The 14,326-nt window shown below is 31.3% G+C and overlaps 1 protein-coding gene across 13 annotated transcripts; it reads right to left on the bottom strand.

Moving 5' to 3' along the window:
• Window positions 1-1,963: 1,963 nt before the first annotated feature.
• LOC112747282 (uncharacterized) lies at window positions 1,964-6,318 on the bottom strand. Of its 13 annotated transcripts, none has more exons than XR_011873117.1 (12): window positions 5,914-6,202; window positions 5,460-5,515; window positions 5,173-5,278; window positions 4,717-4,788; window positions 4,488-4,629; window positions 4,322-4,375; window positions 4,020-4,140; window positions 3,869-3,925; window positions 3,715-3,773; window positions 3,385-3,528; window positions 2,755-2,897; window positions 1,964-2,189 (listed from the first exon to the last, which is right to left on the bottom strand). XR_011873117.1 is itself a non-coding variant. In XM_072218533.1 (12 exons), the coding sequence occupies exons 6-9, from the start codon at window positions 4,338-4,340 to the stop codon at window positions 3,747-3,749; spliced, it is 330 nt and encodes a 109-aa protein (XP_072074634.1). In that variant the 5' UTR covers window positions 4,341-4,375; window positions 4,488-4,629; window positions 4,717-4,788; window positions 5,173-5,278; window positions 5,460-5,515; window positions 5,914-6,202; the 3' UTR covers window positions 1,964-2,189; window positions 2,755-2,897; window positions 3,385-3,528; window positions 3,715-3,746. The 13 variants fall into 13 exon arrangements, 12 of the variants coding, with proteins under 12 accessions (XP_072074634.1, XP_072074639.1, XP_072074645.1 ...); XM_072218533.1 differs by having other exon boundaries at window positions 4,020-4,246; XM_072218538.1 differs by having other exon boundaries at window positions 2,755-2,884; window positions 4,020-4,246.
• Window positions 6,319-14,326: the final 8,008 nt, after the last annotated feature.

Below are 14,326 nucleotides of genomic sequence, written 5' to 3'. Positions count from 1 at the left end.
TATATTTTGAGTTTCGAAAATTTAGGGAGGTCATGTCCCATACTGGTCCCCCCTAAATCCACCTCTGACTATTATTATTTGTTCATAAATAAACTACTGTCTATTCCAGATCTTTAATAATTTGAATAGTTACTAAAATGCCTAGAGTGAAACTAAACATACCAAGTTAGCAGTTGTAGCTTGTGTAGAGTTTGTTATATAGCTGTTAAAGTTAGTTATTTATCCTAGAGTTAGTTATGCCATGTGGCAGAGTCTGTTAGTATCAGTAGTGTATATTGTAGTTATCGGTTACTTAGTATACTAAATATACCTTTTAGTCTCTTTGTAATGACACACTTTTGAATACAATTTTCTCGTTCACACTAATCAATACTTTCACTCTCTTCTCCATCATTTTCTCTAGTTCTTTGGAACCCAAATCACCTGCAAATCACTTATATCTTTCAGTGAGTTCTGAACTTTGTGTCTATTCCACTTTCATTTCATATCAGGGACTCACGGTCTGCTAAATAAGCTAGCATAACTCAAAACCTGGTTAAAAATTACATCCAACTATTTATTTATTTATTTTTATAGTTTTAGTCTTGGAGTAGAGTATCTTATATATGTTAAAAGTTTTTATTGACTTGGATGCAAAATGGGATTGGCACAAGTATTAAATGTCTGGAACTAATCCCGGAGTATATAAGAATTTTGATCCAAACATGAGTCCTTTCTTTTGTGAGGATTGAGGAATTTTTTAATTTAGTAGGTGATTAATATATAACTAACTATTTTTATAAGTCTATATCACTATAAAAAAAGTCGATGGATACCATTAGATTTATTGGTGGATTTAATAAAAAAAATTAGCTGATAATTTGTTTATCGTCAAATTTAGCGGCAGAATAAATTCGACAGTATAAAACTCGTCGGTAATTATTTATTGGTGAATTATTTTGTCTGCCACTAATTAATAGCTGATATAAATTTTTAATTGAAAAAATTCTGAAAATTATTATTGTCAGATATTCTCCCGATAAATTCGACAATAATATATTATTTATTATTAATAGTTAAATTAATAGTTACTGACGAAAAATCTGACGATAAACTTAAATTTTAATTTTTAAAAAAAAATATTTAAAAATTCAACATATAATTTTAAATATTTAAATTTAATAATTTTTAAACTAACAAAATTTAATACATAACCAATTTCTGACATCATATATAAACCATGTTAACTAATGGATACTGAAATTTTTTAGTGTTACATATCAAGTTTTAGGAACCAGTATATATATATATATATATATATATATATATATATATATAAACATCAATAGTGTTACATATCAAGTTTTAGGAACCAGTATATATCACTACAAGATTCTTGCCATTTTGTGGCGTTTCTTTTTGTGTTTTGTGGTGGTTTTAAACCCCCACAAAACGAATTGTGGCAATTTCCAAAACCTCTAAAATTGGAGGTGCCACGAGTTTATTTGTGGCAGTTTTTAAAAACCGCCACAACGTGTTTTAGTGGCGGTTTTTTTTGCTGTTCTGTGGGAGATTTTACGTTAACAGCTTCTGGCAGTTTTTTGTCATTTTTGTGGCGGTTTAAAACCCCCACAAAGTTCATTTTCAAATTAAAAAAAAGGGCCACAAACTGAACAACGGCAAACCACTACCAGACTGCTATTCCTAATTTTGAGCACTGCCAAAAAAGAGGTTCGTAGCAAGCCACATTACTAATCATATTAACTAACCATAACTATACAAATATAAGTAAATAATTGAAATATTAATACATTGATAGAGTATAATTCTTGGTAGTGGATTTACAAAATTCCAAGTACAAAACAAAGATATCCCAGCACGAAATTCTTAGTATAAATTAAACCAAAATCAGCTCAACCAAAAGCAAGATAATATTACACTAGCTAAGGTAACATTATCCTAGGATCATAACTATATGATAATCTTCCATAAATTTGCACTTCATATTAAGTTTATATTTGAATATTTACAAGAAAAAAAAAGGAGCTTAATCACATTTAATCTGCACTTCATACATAATTAAAAAGAAAAAAAATAACTTAAAAATTTTTTTCAAGAATAATCAAGGCCTACCCTGTAACCACCATCAAACCTTGCTCGAAATATATCTGACTTGACTAAACAAACTCGATGAGCATAGAATCTTTTTCCTGTAGAAGGAAAACAGGGCAAATTAGTACATAAACTAATTTCTGACATTAGTTGACTTAATTATATAAATTATAATCAGTATTTGATCAGTGATGGAAACATTTAATTCTTTGATAAAGGATCACTATGAGTCAGACTCAATAGAATTTGATCAATCCTTTTTTCTGTCGTTAAGGTAGAGAATGTGTTTCCAATGCCAGTAAAAAGTAACCCAGCCAATCGTATTTAACATCCAGAAAACTGCCAAATCGATCTTTCTTTTAGTTGTTGAATCTCTCTTTGATTGGTCAATGCCCTTTTCTCGCGTTACCCGAAATCCATTTGCCTTCTTTCATCCCATTTTAACGAAACTAAAAACTAAAATTTTGTCTGAAATGTAATGCACGCATATCGCAATATATACCTTATTATCTTCAGTAAACATTTTACAAAAAAACCTCCTTATCACTTTATTTATTTATTTTCTTTGACATTAGTATGTGTATCTGCTCATTTAGGTCACTAAATTTCTTAAAACTATGTGAAGAAGAAAAAAACAACTTCGAAATGCACATATATATATACCTGACGCTTTCGAACCCTTGCAACAGAGCTTTGAAGTTCTCCTTCAAGCTTAGTCAATTCTTCGTATTGGAGAAAAGCTATGCCTTTTCCAAGGTAGCGCTGAATCCTCATCTCAAGGTAGTCTCTTTTTCTATCAAAAGCATCTAGAATAAGATATATTATTCATTTATTCAGCTTAAAAACAGAATTTAAATAGCTTACGATTCAAGATTAGCTAAAAGCAAATGAGATTTAGAGTTTAAAATTTGAGTTTAATTATAATATATTATATTCAATTATATATATATATATATATATATATATATATATATGGATGATAATTTATTAATTCCTTTATGGTAATCAGATATCCATATACAACTAAATTCTCAAAGTTTTATATATGACCCCAAGAAGTTGGCATATAAAGCACCAAAGTCAATTTGATCGGATATGGTCTCATACAAATCCATATATGCCATCAATTTATACTGTAGGTGTATAAATTTAAGTTTTCATAGAAGATTTTTATATTTGACTCCAAAAAATGGGTTTCATCAAGTATCACTAACCCCAAATCTATATAGACATAATTAAGAAACAATAATGTTGTCGGCAACCCAAAAAAATTGGAAAGGAAATATTTAATACCGTTTAGTATGGAGAGCCTTGCCAGCTTTCATGAGAAAAGGAACTCCATCCCATATTGCATTGTCAATGAAAAGCACGGCCCTTATATTGACCAACAACAACATCTTCTAACTGAATTGGTCTCATTGATTTAAGAACCTTCACCTGAGTTTGAGACAACAATCTTAAGTGTAATCATTGAATAGAATTGATCAATTAATAAAGCATCATCAGCAAGTTCAAAGGTTATCAAACTCTAGAGTTCACCTAAACTCTTGGAGCTTTAGTGATCTTGAATCATAAAACTTAGCTCATAATCTCAATTTCGAGGCTTAAACTTATAAGACTTACCTTTTCATTTCTGATGTCCTCGGCATCCAAGCTCACAGGAGTTTCCATTGCAAACAAGGCTAGTATTTGCAGAAGGTGATTTTGCATTATATTATAAGGAATTTATTAATAGAACACTAAGATTATATTATAAGGTAAAATATAATAAAAATACCTTTAGGATATTGTGCAAAGCAATGGCTAATGCAAGGTTAAAACCAACCTGAAGGCCCTACATAATTACATATAAAGAAGAATTAATGGCATAAAGTTACAATATTAAGGCAATAACATGCAACAATAACACCAAAATTGAGGTTTATTACCTTCACGGACCCAAGGAACACTGCCATTCCTTCAGGAAAATTATGTAAGCTAATACAAATGGCAGTGATAATTCCGCTGAATAAAACTTCACGGCTCTGCCTTTTCATAATGTCCCTGTTTCTACGCTCCAAGAAAAATGTTCTATAACTACACTCACCTGGCTCATCACCCCACTCCCTAAAAAATTGATAGAAAATACCTACAAAATGGAGTCGATAAAATGGATCTGATTAACCATAGTTTAGTTTTTTACAATCTTCTTGTACTAAAAAGTAGTGTATTATCATGGTTTTTCAACTACCTTTGAGTCTACAAGTCATATCTTCTTGCGAGTTTTTTCTATTGGTTTCTTTGTCTGCACAAAGAAATAGAACAGCCCCATAGATTGTAATTTAAAATTCACTCCATAAATCAACATAAGACTACTGGGTCAGCAAGCTTTTATGATAGTCAATTTGTTATCTCACCAGCACCGAGGAATAGGAAAGTGTGGTCGGCCAAAGTTCAATGCTTCAATTATAGTACTTGAATATCATCATTGAAGACTAGATGAGATGTGCCGTATTTCGCAAGCAACTCGAAAGCATTGTGATTTGCAAAATCTTCAAACTGTAGAAAAAACATTTTAAGGTAACAGAAACTCAATTGAATGATTCAGGTTCATAACATCATAAAAACTTGTTTAAAATTCACAACCTGCACAAGAACTTTTTCCCCATAGTTCTGCTTTACAGCAGCCATGAACTCACTCAGAAGTTCAGAATATTCCTATATAGAAACCAGATATCATCAAAATCACTTCATATCAATGCAAATGAAAGTGATATGCAGATATCAAGGCATGTATGTAATGTTATAATGAGACATATATAATGGTATAATGAGAAGAAAAATGTTAGTAGAAGATTGAAAATGCAAACTGCTGATGGACGAAGCCCTCCTAGTGCTGTGTACAAAGCCAATTTTCCAACAGGAATTCCCATTCCTTGAAATGAAACGCATCTAACATAAACTATATGAAGCCTAAGTTACTTATTTTACTATATATCATGTTTTCATTGAATTAATGTATCTATATACTAAAAAGTAACAGCTTCAGATAAAATAGAATGATAGGAGTCTAGTAGTTATAGTAAATCAAGGAACGAATACCTGACATCCAAGGTCTCTGAGTCCTAAAATTCGCTCGCCATCTGTGACAACAATAACTTGAATACTCCTCTCAGGCCAATTTTTCAGTACCTCAAGGATCTTGCACCTGAAAGAAAGCCAAAAGCTCTTATGATGATACTGAATCAAACACAGTACAAAGTTGCATACAAGAAAGAAATTTATTATATACTTCGCTTTCAAACTATGAACCCTAACATCCTTTTTACTTCAAGAAAAAACCAAAATTTTCAATAGAGAATAACAATTTTTCATTTATGTCTCTTCACCTTTATAATATATCAAATCAACTTAACAAAATCTATATCAAATTCTTTGCCTTGACCTGAAAAATTTACAGAAGAGAAAAGTACATTAGAACATAAAAAACAGAATTTGTGTATAACTTTGCCAAAACTATATCATCAAATTATCACAGAAACTAATATCTTTGAAAAATTTTGAAAAATTGAAGAAAGCAAAGAACAAGAAAAAATTAGGAACAAATCCTAATTGTAATGACTCGACATGACATAAAACTTGACTCGACTCAAAGCTTATAGAGACTCGCTAGCTCGCCTTCTTGATCTCCTCACTAGCACCACCAAATCTGCGCCCAAACCACAACACCGAATCCGCGCCCAAACCGCACTTTGAGTGCTTCAAGCCACCGGAGGAAAAGCAGAACCAGTGGCACAATCCGCAGTGGAAGATGACGCAGAAGCAGAAGATTTAAAGCATTACCTCAACAATCTGAATGAAATTGTCACTCTGAGAGGTCAACGAATTCATAGGCTCCACGATCATCTCGTCCTCCATTCATAACTCTGCACCGGCAACGCTTTGACGGAGGAGACGACGGCGGTAAGGAGATGAATGGCGGCGGCAGGGAGATCGAGATTTTAGGGTTTCACAGAGGTCCCTCTCCCACTCTCTCTTTCTCTTTCTCGCAATCGCTCGAAGCCCCCTCTTTTGAATGTTTTTTTTTCAATTTTTGTTATGGGCTAATATTTATTTGGGCTAGAAATGTTTTTAGTATTGATTGATCTGTGGGAGTTATTGTTAATATAATTTAGAGGAGTTTTACAAATTGTCACTATTAAAATATATTATAGAGGTTTATAATAACTCCCACTAAAAGACTACCACAAATAAACAAGAATTTTGTAGTATATATATATATATATATATATATATATATATATATATATATATATATATATATATATATATACTATTAATGTTAAAACGTACTTCCACACTGCTTTAGACTTTGAAAATTTTTCTTAAACCACCAACGGAACCCCACTTTTATCCTGAAATATCAAATACAAAAGTTGCAATGAAAATGAAATAAATTATAAATATATAATAATATGTTAAAAGATTTATTTAGTGATCATGATATTAGAATAGAGGGTAAAATATAATATACAGTATGACCCATTAAATATAGTTACTTCTAAACTACTTACTCCCTTTCCAGTTTTTTATAATAATTAAAGTCCCATGTAAGTTGTTTCAAAGTTGAAAGTTCTGTTTTATTAATCAAATGCATAGTAAGCACTAGACAGTAAAAAATAAAACTTAAAAAATAGAATAAGTGATACATCAAATAGTTAACTTTTTTAATGACAAAAATATATTTTACTCAACAATATACCACCATCAACAAAGTACATGACTTATATTTATTTTCTTTGATCTTGTAATTAACATACACAATTTGAATTATACCAACCTCCAAAGTTACTATGCTATTCATTTATTAGAACTGTATCTTAGTTTAATAAAGATATCACTCAGAGTATGTTAACTAATGGTCATTACCGAGTGCGCACGCAAATCATACGTAGACCTATTTACAATGCCAACACACTTAATCCAAACGCAGGAACACTCAAATAAGTGAAATAACTCAAGTCTCACTCAATTCCTCCTATAATACACACGCAAATTTCAATCCCTCAAAAATATTTCTATCTAAAAAAAGACAAGGCATTTTTTCTCAAATTCAAAATGAAAATAAATTTCACAAAAATGAAAAAAAAGAAAAAAATATATACAAACAAGCACAAAACTGAAATAGTAAACTAAACCTTTACTTATTTTTATGAAGTTAGCTTTTCTTGATTTCCACAAACAATCACAAAAACTGAACTTTTATTTGTTTTTACCGTGAATTTCTACTGCTATACACACACATAAATTAAATTAAATTAAAAAAATAAACAGAGATATAAACTCAGAAGATTAACAATTTTAAAAAAAATTTAAACAACTAAATAAACTCTTAACCCCCAAATGTTAAAAAAATCAAAAGAAACTAATCAGAGAAAGGGAAGACCGATTAGAGGAGGCCGCGACGGTGATGAACAAGTGTGGAGCAGAAGGCATCGATGCTGTTGAACGAGCTTCGTGTTGGACGTGACAATGTTGAGGAGGCGATAGTGGCTGATCGATAGTGACCAGCAATGAGAGTGAGTGAGGTGGCAGTGGTGGTGGCGAATGGTGGCGAGGGGGCTGACGGCGAGAGACAAAGAGAAAGGCGAGAGATCAGAAGTGAGGTTGCTGATGTTGCACAGATGAAGGGGAGGGGTTCAAAAATTCGAATTTAGGGTTAATTGTACAGGCGAACTTACCGTAAAAAAAATTTGCTGGTAACGCATAGCCTGTGACCAAAATGGCACGTTTTATTTAACTACCTTACCATTGTATTTTTCTACCCTAAATTTGACGGTAATAATCACGCCAATTTTTCTTTTTTTGCTCCAATTATTTTCGGTGAATTTACCGTCGAAAATTGATTTGACGGTAACTCTTTTACTCGACAAATTTATTGTCAAATCCGTTAGTAAATTCGCTAGTAAACTCGCTGCTAAATTTTGACGCTAAATTCGACGTTAAATCTGATGGTATTAAGCATTTTTCTTGTAGTGTACGCAGTGGTTTTGGAGTCATATATCATACTTTGGTGAAATGATTGGTGTTGAAGCTAATTACTAAGATTGAAAGGGGAAATGAATACGATTTTTTTTAATATTGGCCAAGTGTTGGTGTTTTTACTAAAAATGACTCATTTGTTGTGTAATCTAAGTTTATAGAAAAAAATTTTTCTCGGGCCAAAATCATCGGAACCAGTCAATAAGCCGAGATGGAGGGGGCAAATTGGTACTTCGCCAAAAAAAATGAGGCCGGCTTTGGAAATGGAGGTAGAATGTTAGGGGCATTGTCGTCACTGAAAGACAAGGCGTTGGGAGTGCTTCGACGTCCTAAGGGTGCGAATTGTTGAGGAGATGTCAAGTGTCCAACATGTAATTGCGTTGGAGGAGAGATACATGAATAGTTCAATGTTTCTCTCTCTTTCCTTTATCATACCCTGTGAAAGTGAAACCAAAACCAAAACCAAAGGAAAGAGAAATCACTTTGATCTTCACTCACCAAATTAACAGAGATAAAAAGCTCTGATTGTAGTGGTCTTCACCTTCACCGTGAGTGAAATCATAAAGTTGAAAAAATAAAGTAAAAATGGTAGTTCATGATTTCACTAAACTTAAAGAACACATTATTTAATTTTTAGATCATCTTACATATGTAAGTTAGTTTATTTAATATTATTTTCAATTAGTATTAGTGTTGATTAGTATTAGTTCGTGTTGTTTAAAGATTGTTAATATATTAGAATTTGTTAGTGTAGTTTAAAAACTTAATTTAGTTAAAATATTAGTAATCAATTATCTCATTTTTGTAAATATATATGTTTTGGAATAACTAGAAAGTGTTTGTAATTAGTTAAAATCTTAAAATATGTAGAGTAAAATCTTTTGAATGTATTTAGAGTTAATATAAAATTGATGTGATTAGTTAAAATTTTAGATTTTGTGCTATAATTTTTTTGTAATATATCAAGATATAATAGAAATAATACATGATTAATAAGGGTGACGTATTAAAAATTGTAATTAATATTTTTTTAAAAGATTGTTACTAACGTTAATAATATATTTAGAATTGAAAATATTAAAAGTTATAATTAATATTTTTTAAAAATATGTTTACACATAGCTTTGAACCATGTTGCTAGAATCTCATATGCTGCCTCCTAACTACCAAATATCTTTTTTATTGTTTTTTGCTTTGTCAACAATACTTTGTGGTATCTTATTGTGTAATTGAACTTTGCCTGAATATTTACAATCACAGATCACACCTTCAGAGATTAGTCAGCTTTCACTAATGGGTTTATTACTTCTGCAATTGTGTTTGAGTCCAATTTGCAGTGGTCTTGAGAAATGATAGATCTGGAGTAGGTGTGGCTACCATTATAACGTCTTATTTTTCAAAAATATTCCTTTCAAATCAAACTAGTCCTGATAAGCCAATCATAATCATTTTCATATTGTACACATTTGGCATAAAATGTCGTTGATTCAGACTCATATATCCAATAGTCAACTTTCCTACGAATCACATAGTCTTTGATGGCTGCGATCACAATCTCGCTAGAACTGAATTCCATCCCAATAACAAATTCACTGTGTGCAATAATAGATGGGTCTGAAACAATACCACAAAAAGCAATTATACATTACAATTAGCAACCACAATATAATCATCATCTTATAGTATAGAAAATATAGATATACTCTACTAATACCAAATTTACATACTAGCATTCACATACTCAGAAAACTTTGGTGCATTCAAAGTGGCAAGATCTAAAGCGCGCATAAAAGATGGCTTCCCGAACGGATGTTGACTTGCTATTACATTTGCCACTTCTTCTACATATACTTCATTAGTGCAATCAACATTGTCACCATCTATATTTGGATTGTCTATTTCATAGTTGTCTTTAAATTCATTTTTGCTTTTACTATTATAACCTTTTCAATTAATGCTTCCATCAGCTTCGTTAACGGTAATAACTTTAGGGGAAAAAAAGAAAAAACAAAGAGAAAAGAAATTTGTGGGACCCACTCTACCTTCTTTTTTTCCTAATCCTAGCCTCACATTCATTTTCCACCATGACAAAATTGCATAACCAGAGAGAGAGAGAGAGAGATCGGCAACGGTGATGAAGGAGGCCATCGCTGACGTTATTGTCGCGGGTAGTAATCACCGGGTCCAAGAGAGGAAAGAAGAGAGGGGAGCGTGAGGCAGAATAATGCGAGGGAGGAGAGAACCCTTCCGCCACCTGGGTGCTGGAGCTACTACCATTGAAGCTACCGAAGCTTACGTAGGATGCTTCAACGCACGTAAGCTGGCAGATCTGGTATTGTTGCTGTTGTTGGAGTCATTGAAGTTGTTGTTGCCGCCATGGTTGCTGCTATAGAGCTTGAAGGAGGCCATTGCTGCTATTTTGGTTCCGTTTACTTCGCCGGAAAACTACTAATGCCCCTTTATCCCATTGCTGCTATTTTGGTTCTGTTTACATTGATGGATGTTGTCATGAAAGATTTTCATGGTCTTAGTGTTGCTGTTGAAATCGATGGCACCTTTCGTCATGATCATTGAATCCTTTGTTTGGTGATTCCTTTAACCCCCCTCACAATCTTCGTATAGAGGGACCTATTGAAAAAAAAAAATTGGTGCAGGAACCCATTTAAAAGGAGAAAAAGTATAGGGAACTAATTAAAAATTTTGCAAAACTATAAAGACCAACAGAGTAATTAAACCTTTGAATTATATATTTTGAATTTTTGGGAGACTCGTATTAGAAAATCATACTTAACGATGGTCTTGACATTAACCTAGATGCATTTGGCTTAGACTTCAGCTAGTAGGGGTGTTGCTAGTCTAACATTAGATCTGTTATTCTGTATTGACACACGAGAGGAAAGGACTCCATTTTTCAAAAAAAAAATTTTAGGAGCAACTACCCGAATAAGGGAGCGTTTCTATTCAAGAGTAATGACTGCAATGAGTATCTATTCTTTGTTGAGTTCTTAAACATTATATGCTCCATATATTACTAGCAGGATCCAACTATATTTATTTATTTTATCTTCTTGTTAAAAATTGTAACTATTCATTTTAGAACTTGTAAATTTATTAAAAATATTTGCAATATTTTTTATTTAACTTATATTTGAATATGTTAGGCTGGGACTATTTTTCTGAGTGCCAGTCATGGCTCATTTGGATCTTGACAACATGGTATCAGAGCTTTTTATTAACCTGGGTAATATGGAGCAAGTGTCCTATGGTAAAATTACATCTGTAAAAGTAGAAGCACGCGTATTTGTACAAATTATAGGACTATCAGAGGTCCATAGGATATTATCCTTGTCTTTTATGTCTTTGTTATCTTCTGGTCATAATTTTCATGTATCATCTTCCTCCTATTGCCACCTCTTTTCTCTTCCTTGTACCCAATATTGACTTATCCTTTGGTAGGTTTTCTTGAACATGTTTTTTTGAAATGTTTTTATTTTTAGTTCCGGTTCACGATTTTTCTCGTAGCTAGTTCTAATTTTCTTCGTTTTTATGAATGTATGCTTTAATTTTTCTTCTTGTTATTCTCTATGGTTCCCAATTTCGAGATTTCATTCGTGATGTGGGAGATTCGATTGGTGTTGTGTGAATTAATATCTAGATCCTTTATTGAACTGTATTCAAATTTGTAGGTTGCATAGATTTGCTTAGCTATTGATTGATATAACGACTCAACTTCCAGCACGTCATGATCGTATCAAAATTAAGGCATTACTAACCTAATTTCCTTTATTATCTATTTATTATTGAGCCTTTACGCGTTAATCTGTTGACAATTTTTCTAAAAATTTAAAACTGTTCCGTCAAGAATAAATAACACATATATTCACACATACTTAATATTAATAATACGCTATAATATTACATACAAAATCAATTATAAATCCTACCCCTCTGAACAAAACTTCAACTAACAAGGTGAGGGAAAAAATATAAATTCTAATAACAACTCAACTTGCAAACATATTCTTCTATGCTCTTGCAGCTTCACAATAAGCCTTCGCACCTGTAGCTAAAAGACGTGGAAAGAGGGGCTAAGAACTGGGTGTTCTTAGTAGGATTGGGGTTGGAAGTTAAGTTCATTTTATTCTTTATTATACTTAGACAACAACAACAAACTCCGGAATACAAAAAACTTTTAACAAACCAAAGATACAAAAAGAAATAATCAGAAAGCACTTATGCACAGTCATAACAAACCACAGAATGCAGATAAATCACAAGTCAAGAAGCGCATACACAAAATCTCAGAAAAGTATGTGCAAATAAGTATGATGCATGTCTGTCCTATTCAAGCCATAAGCTCATGTGACGGTTACCTACTCGCTCCCGACATTATCTGGGCAGAAGTCCTGGATATGGCTTTTCAAATGCATACAGTGTATATATAAGTCTTACGGTCAGGTTGCATAAAATGTGACTTTTAAATGTGTTGTAATATACTTACATTTGGAAAACAATTTACAATATGTGGCCGTCTCCACATAAGATTCAATTTAGGTTCGTTTTTCTTCAACTTTTAAGTAAGTTACTATTTAACGCTTTTATTCTATTATAATATAAATTAATAATATTTAATATTTTGAAAATACATAGATAATAATCTTAATATCAAAGTAAGAGCAATATTTTTCTTTATTATTCAAAACTTATTAACTTGAACTTTAAATAATCTTATTACTCAAAACTCATTAACTTAAACTTTATTATTAAACCTTTATAAATTATTCTGTATCTCTGAGCTTTTTAAAATATTTATATTTTTATCCCAACATAGTTATAAATTACCAAAATATCCTTATATATATAATATAATTACCAAAATAACTTTGCACTTTTTATAAAATATCTATTTTACCCCTGAATTTCTTAATTATTATCCAAAATACCCAAAAACTTATATAATTATAAAACTAACTTCAATTTTTATTAAATTACTATTTCAATCTCAAAAATAAATTTTTATTTCCGTGATATATCTTTACCAAAGGATTGAACCCCATTCCCAAAATTCAAGTTTTCTGCTTCATTTTTAAGTCCATTTTTGAGCTTTATGGTTACTGACTAATTTAATCTTTTAAGCATCAAACCACATCGAATTTATCAATATTTCAAACCTAAAAATAACCCAAAAATACCCACAATAGATCTGTTTTGGCAGCCCCATCAAAATCAAACATAAAAAACTAGATCAACAATATTTCATCGAAATTCAAACACAAAATCATTCAATTTCAAGTCACAATAATCCAATCAACAATCACACATGAAGAACACATTTAATTATTTTAAAATTACTAAATCCTACCCCCGTATGACAGTCACAACAACCAAAGCTCTAGAAAAAATTTCTGAACAAGAAATTGAAGAAGAAAACATAAAAAATTGGTTATTCCACCAGCATCATCTTCGGCTGAACCATGCATGAGAGGCCAGTGAATTTACCGTTGCTTTCTCCCAAACAAAATTAACATCACGTGAAGAGGAAAAAGATATGAACTTGGATTAGATTTTTTATAGAAGTTATGAAACTCAAAAAGTTAAGCTCGAAAAGTTTTTGGTTCCATGGAATCTCTCTCTCTTACTCACGGTCTCTCTCTCTTTTCCCTCTTGGTTTGGCTGAATGCGGAAAGAAGAATGAAGTGATAATGATGTGGTGGCAAGGAAGGGGTTAGGTGGCTGCAGAGTCAGCGGTTTAAGTTATAAATATCTTAAACGGATAATTATGAAAGCTGGATATATTAAACACAAGTAATAATATACATAGGGATGAATATATATAAATTACGAATATAAATGACATTAGTAACATAATGATTATAAAAATAAAAGATATACGATGAAGCATTAGCAAAGCTAAGTTCATCAAAAAATACCAATATTTACTCATACCGGCAGATTTTGAACTCGATAATAATATTATTAAACAAATCTTTATTTTAATTAAAGCGGGTAAAAATAAAAAATCAATATAATAATAATTATTATTTTATTTTTTCTCAAAAAATTTTATTATAACAAAAACTATATAAAAATTCTAATTAATTTAAACTTTAGCTATCATAAAACTAATTATATAAAATATCTTATTATAGTAAAATTATATAACAATCTTAATTAATCCAAAATTAAATGATAATAATAATTATAAAAAATAATT

Source organism: Arachis hypogaea, chromosome 2 (genome assembly GCF_003086295.3).
Source record: "Arachis hypogaea cultivar Tifrunner chromosome 2, arahy.Tifrunner.gnm2.J5K5, whole genome shotgun sequence".
In the NCBI taxonomy this organism is placed as follows: domain Eukaryota; kingdom Viridiplantae; phylum Streptophyta; class Magnoliopsida; order Fabales; family Fabaceae; genus Arachis; species Arachis hypogaea.
Note: the sequence above shows the minus strand (reverse complement) of the source record. Positions and strands in the feature narration are given on the sequence as shown.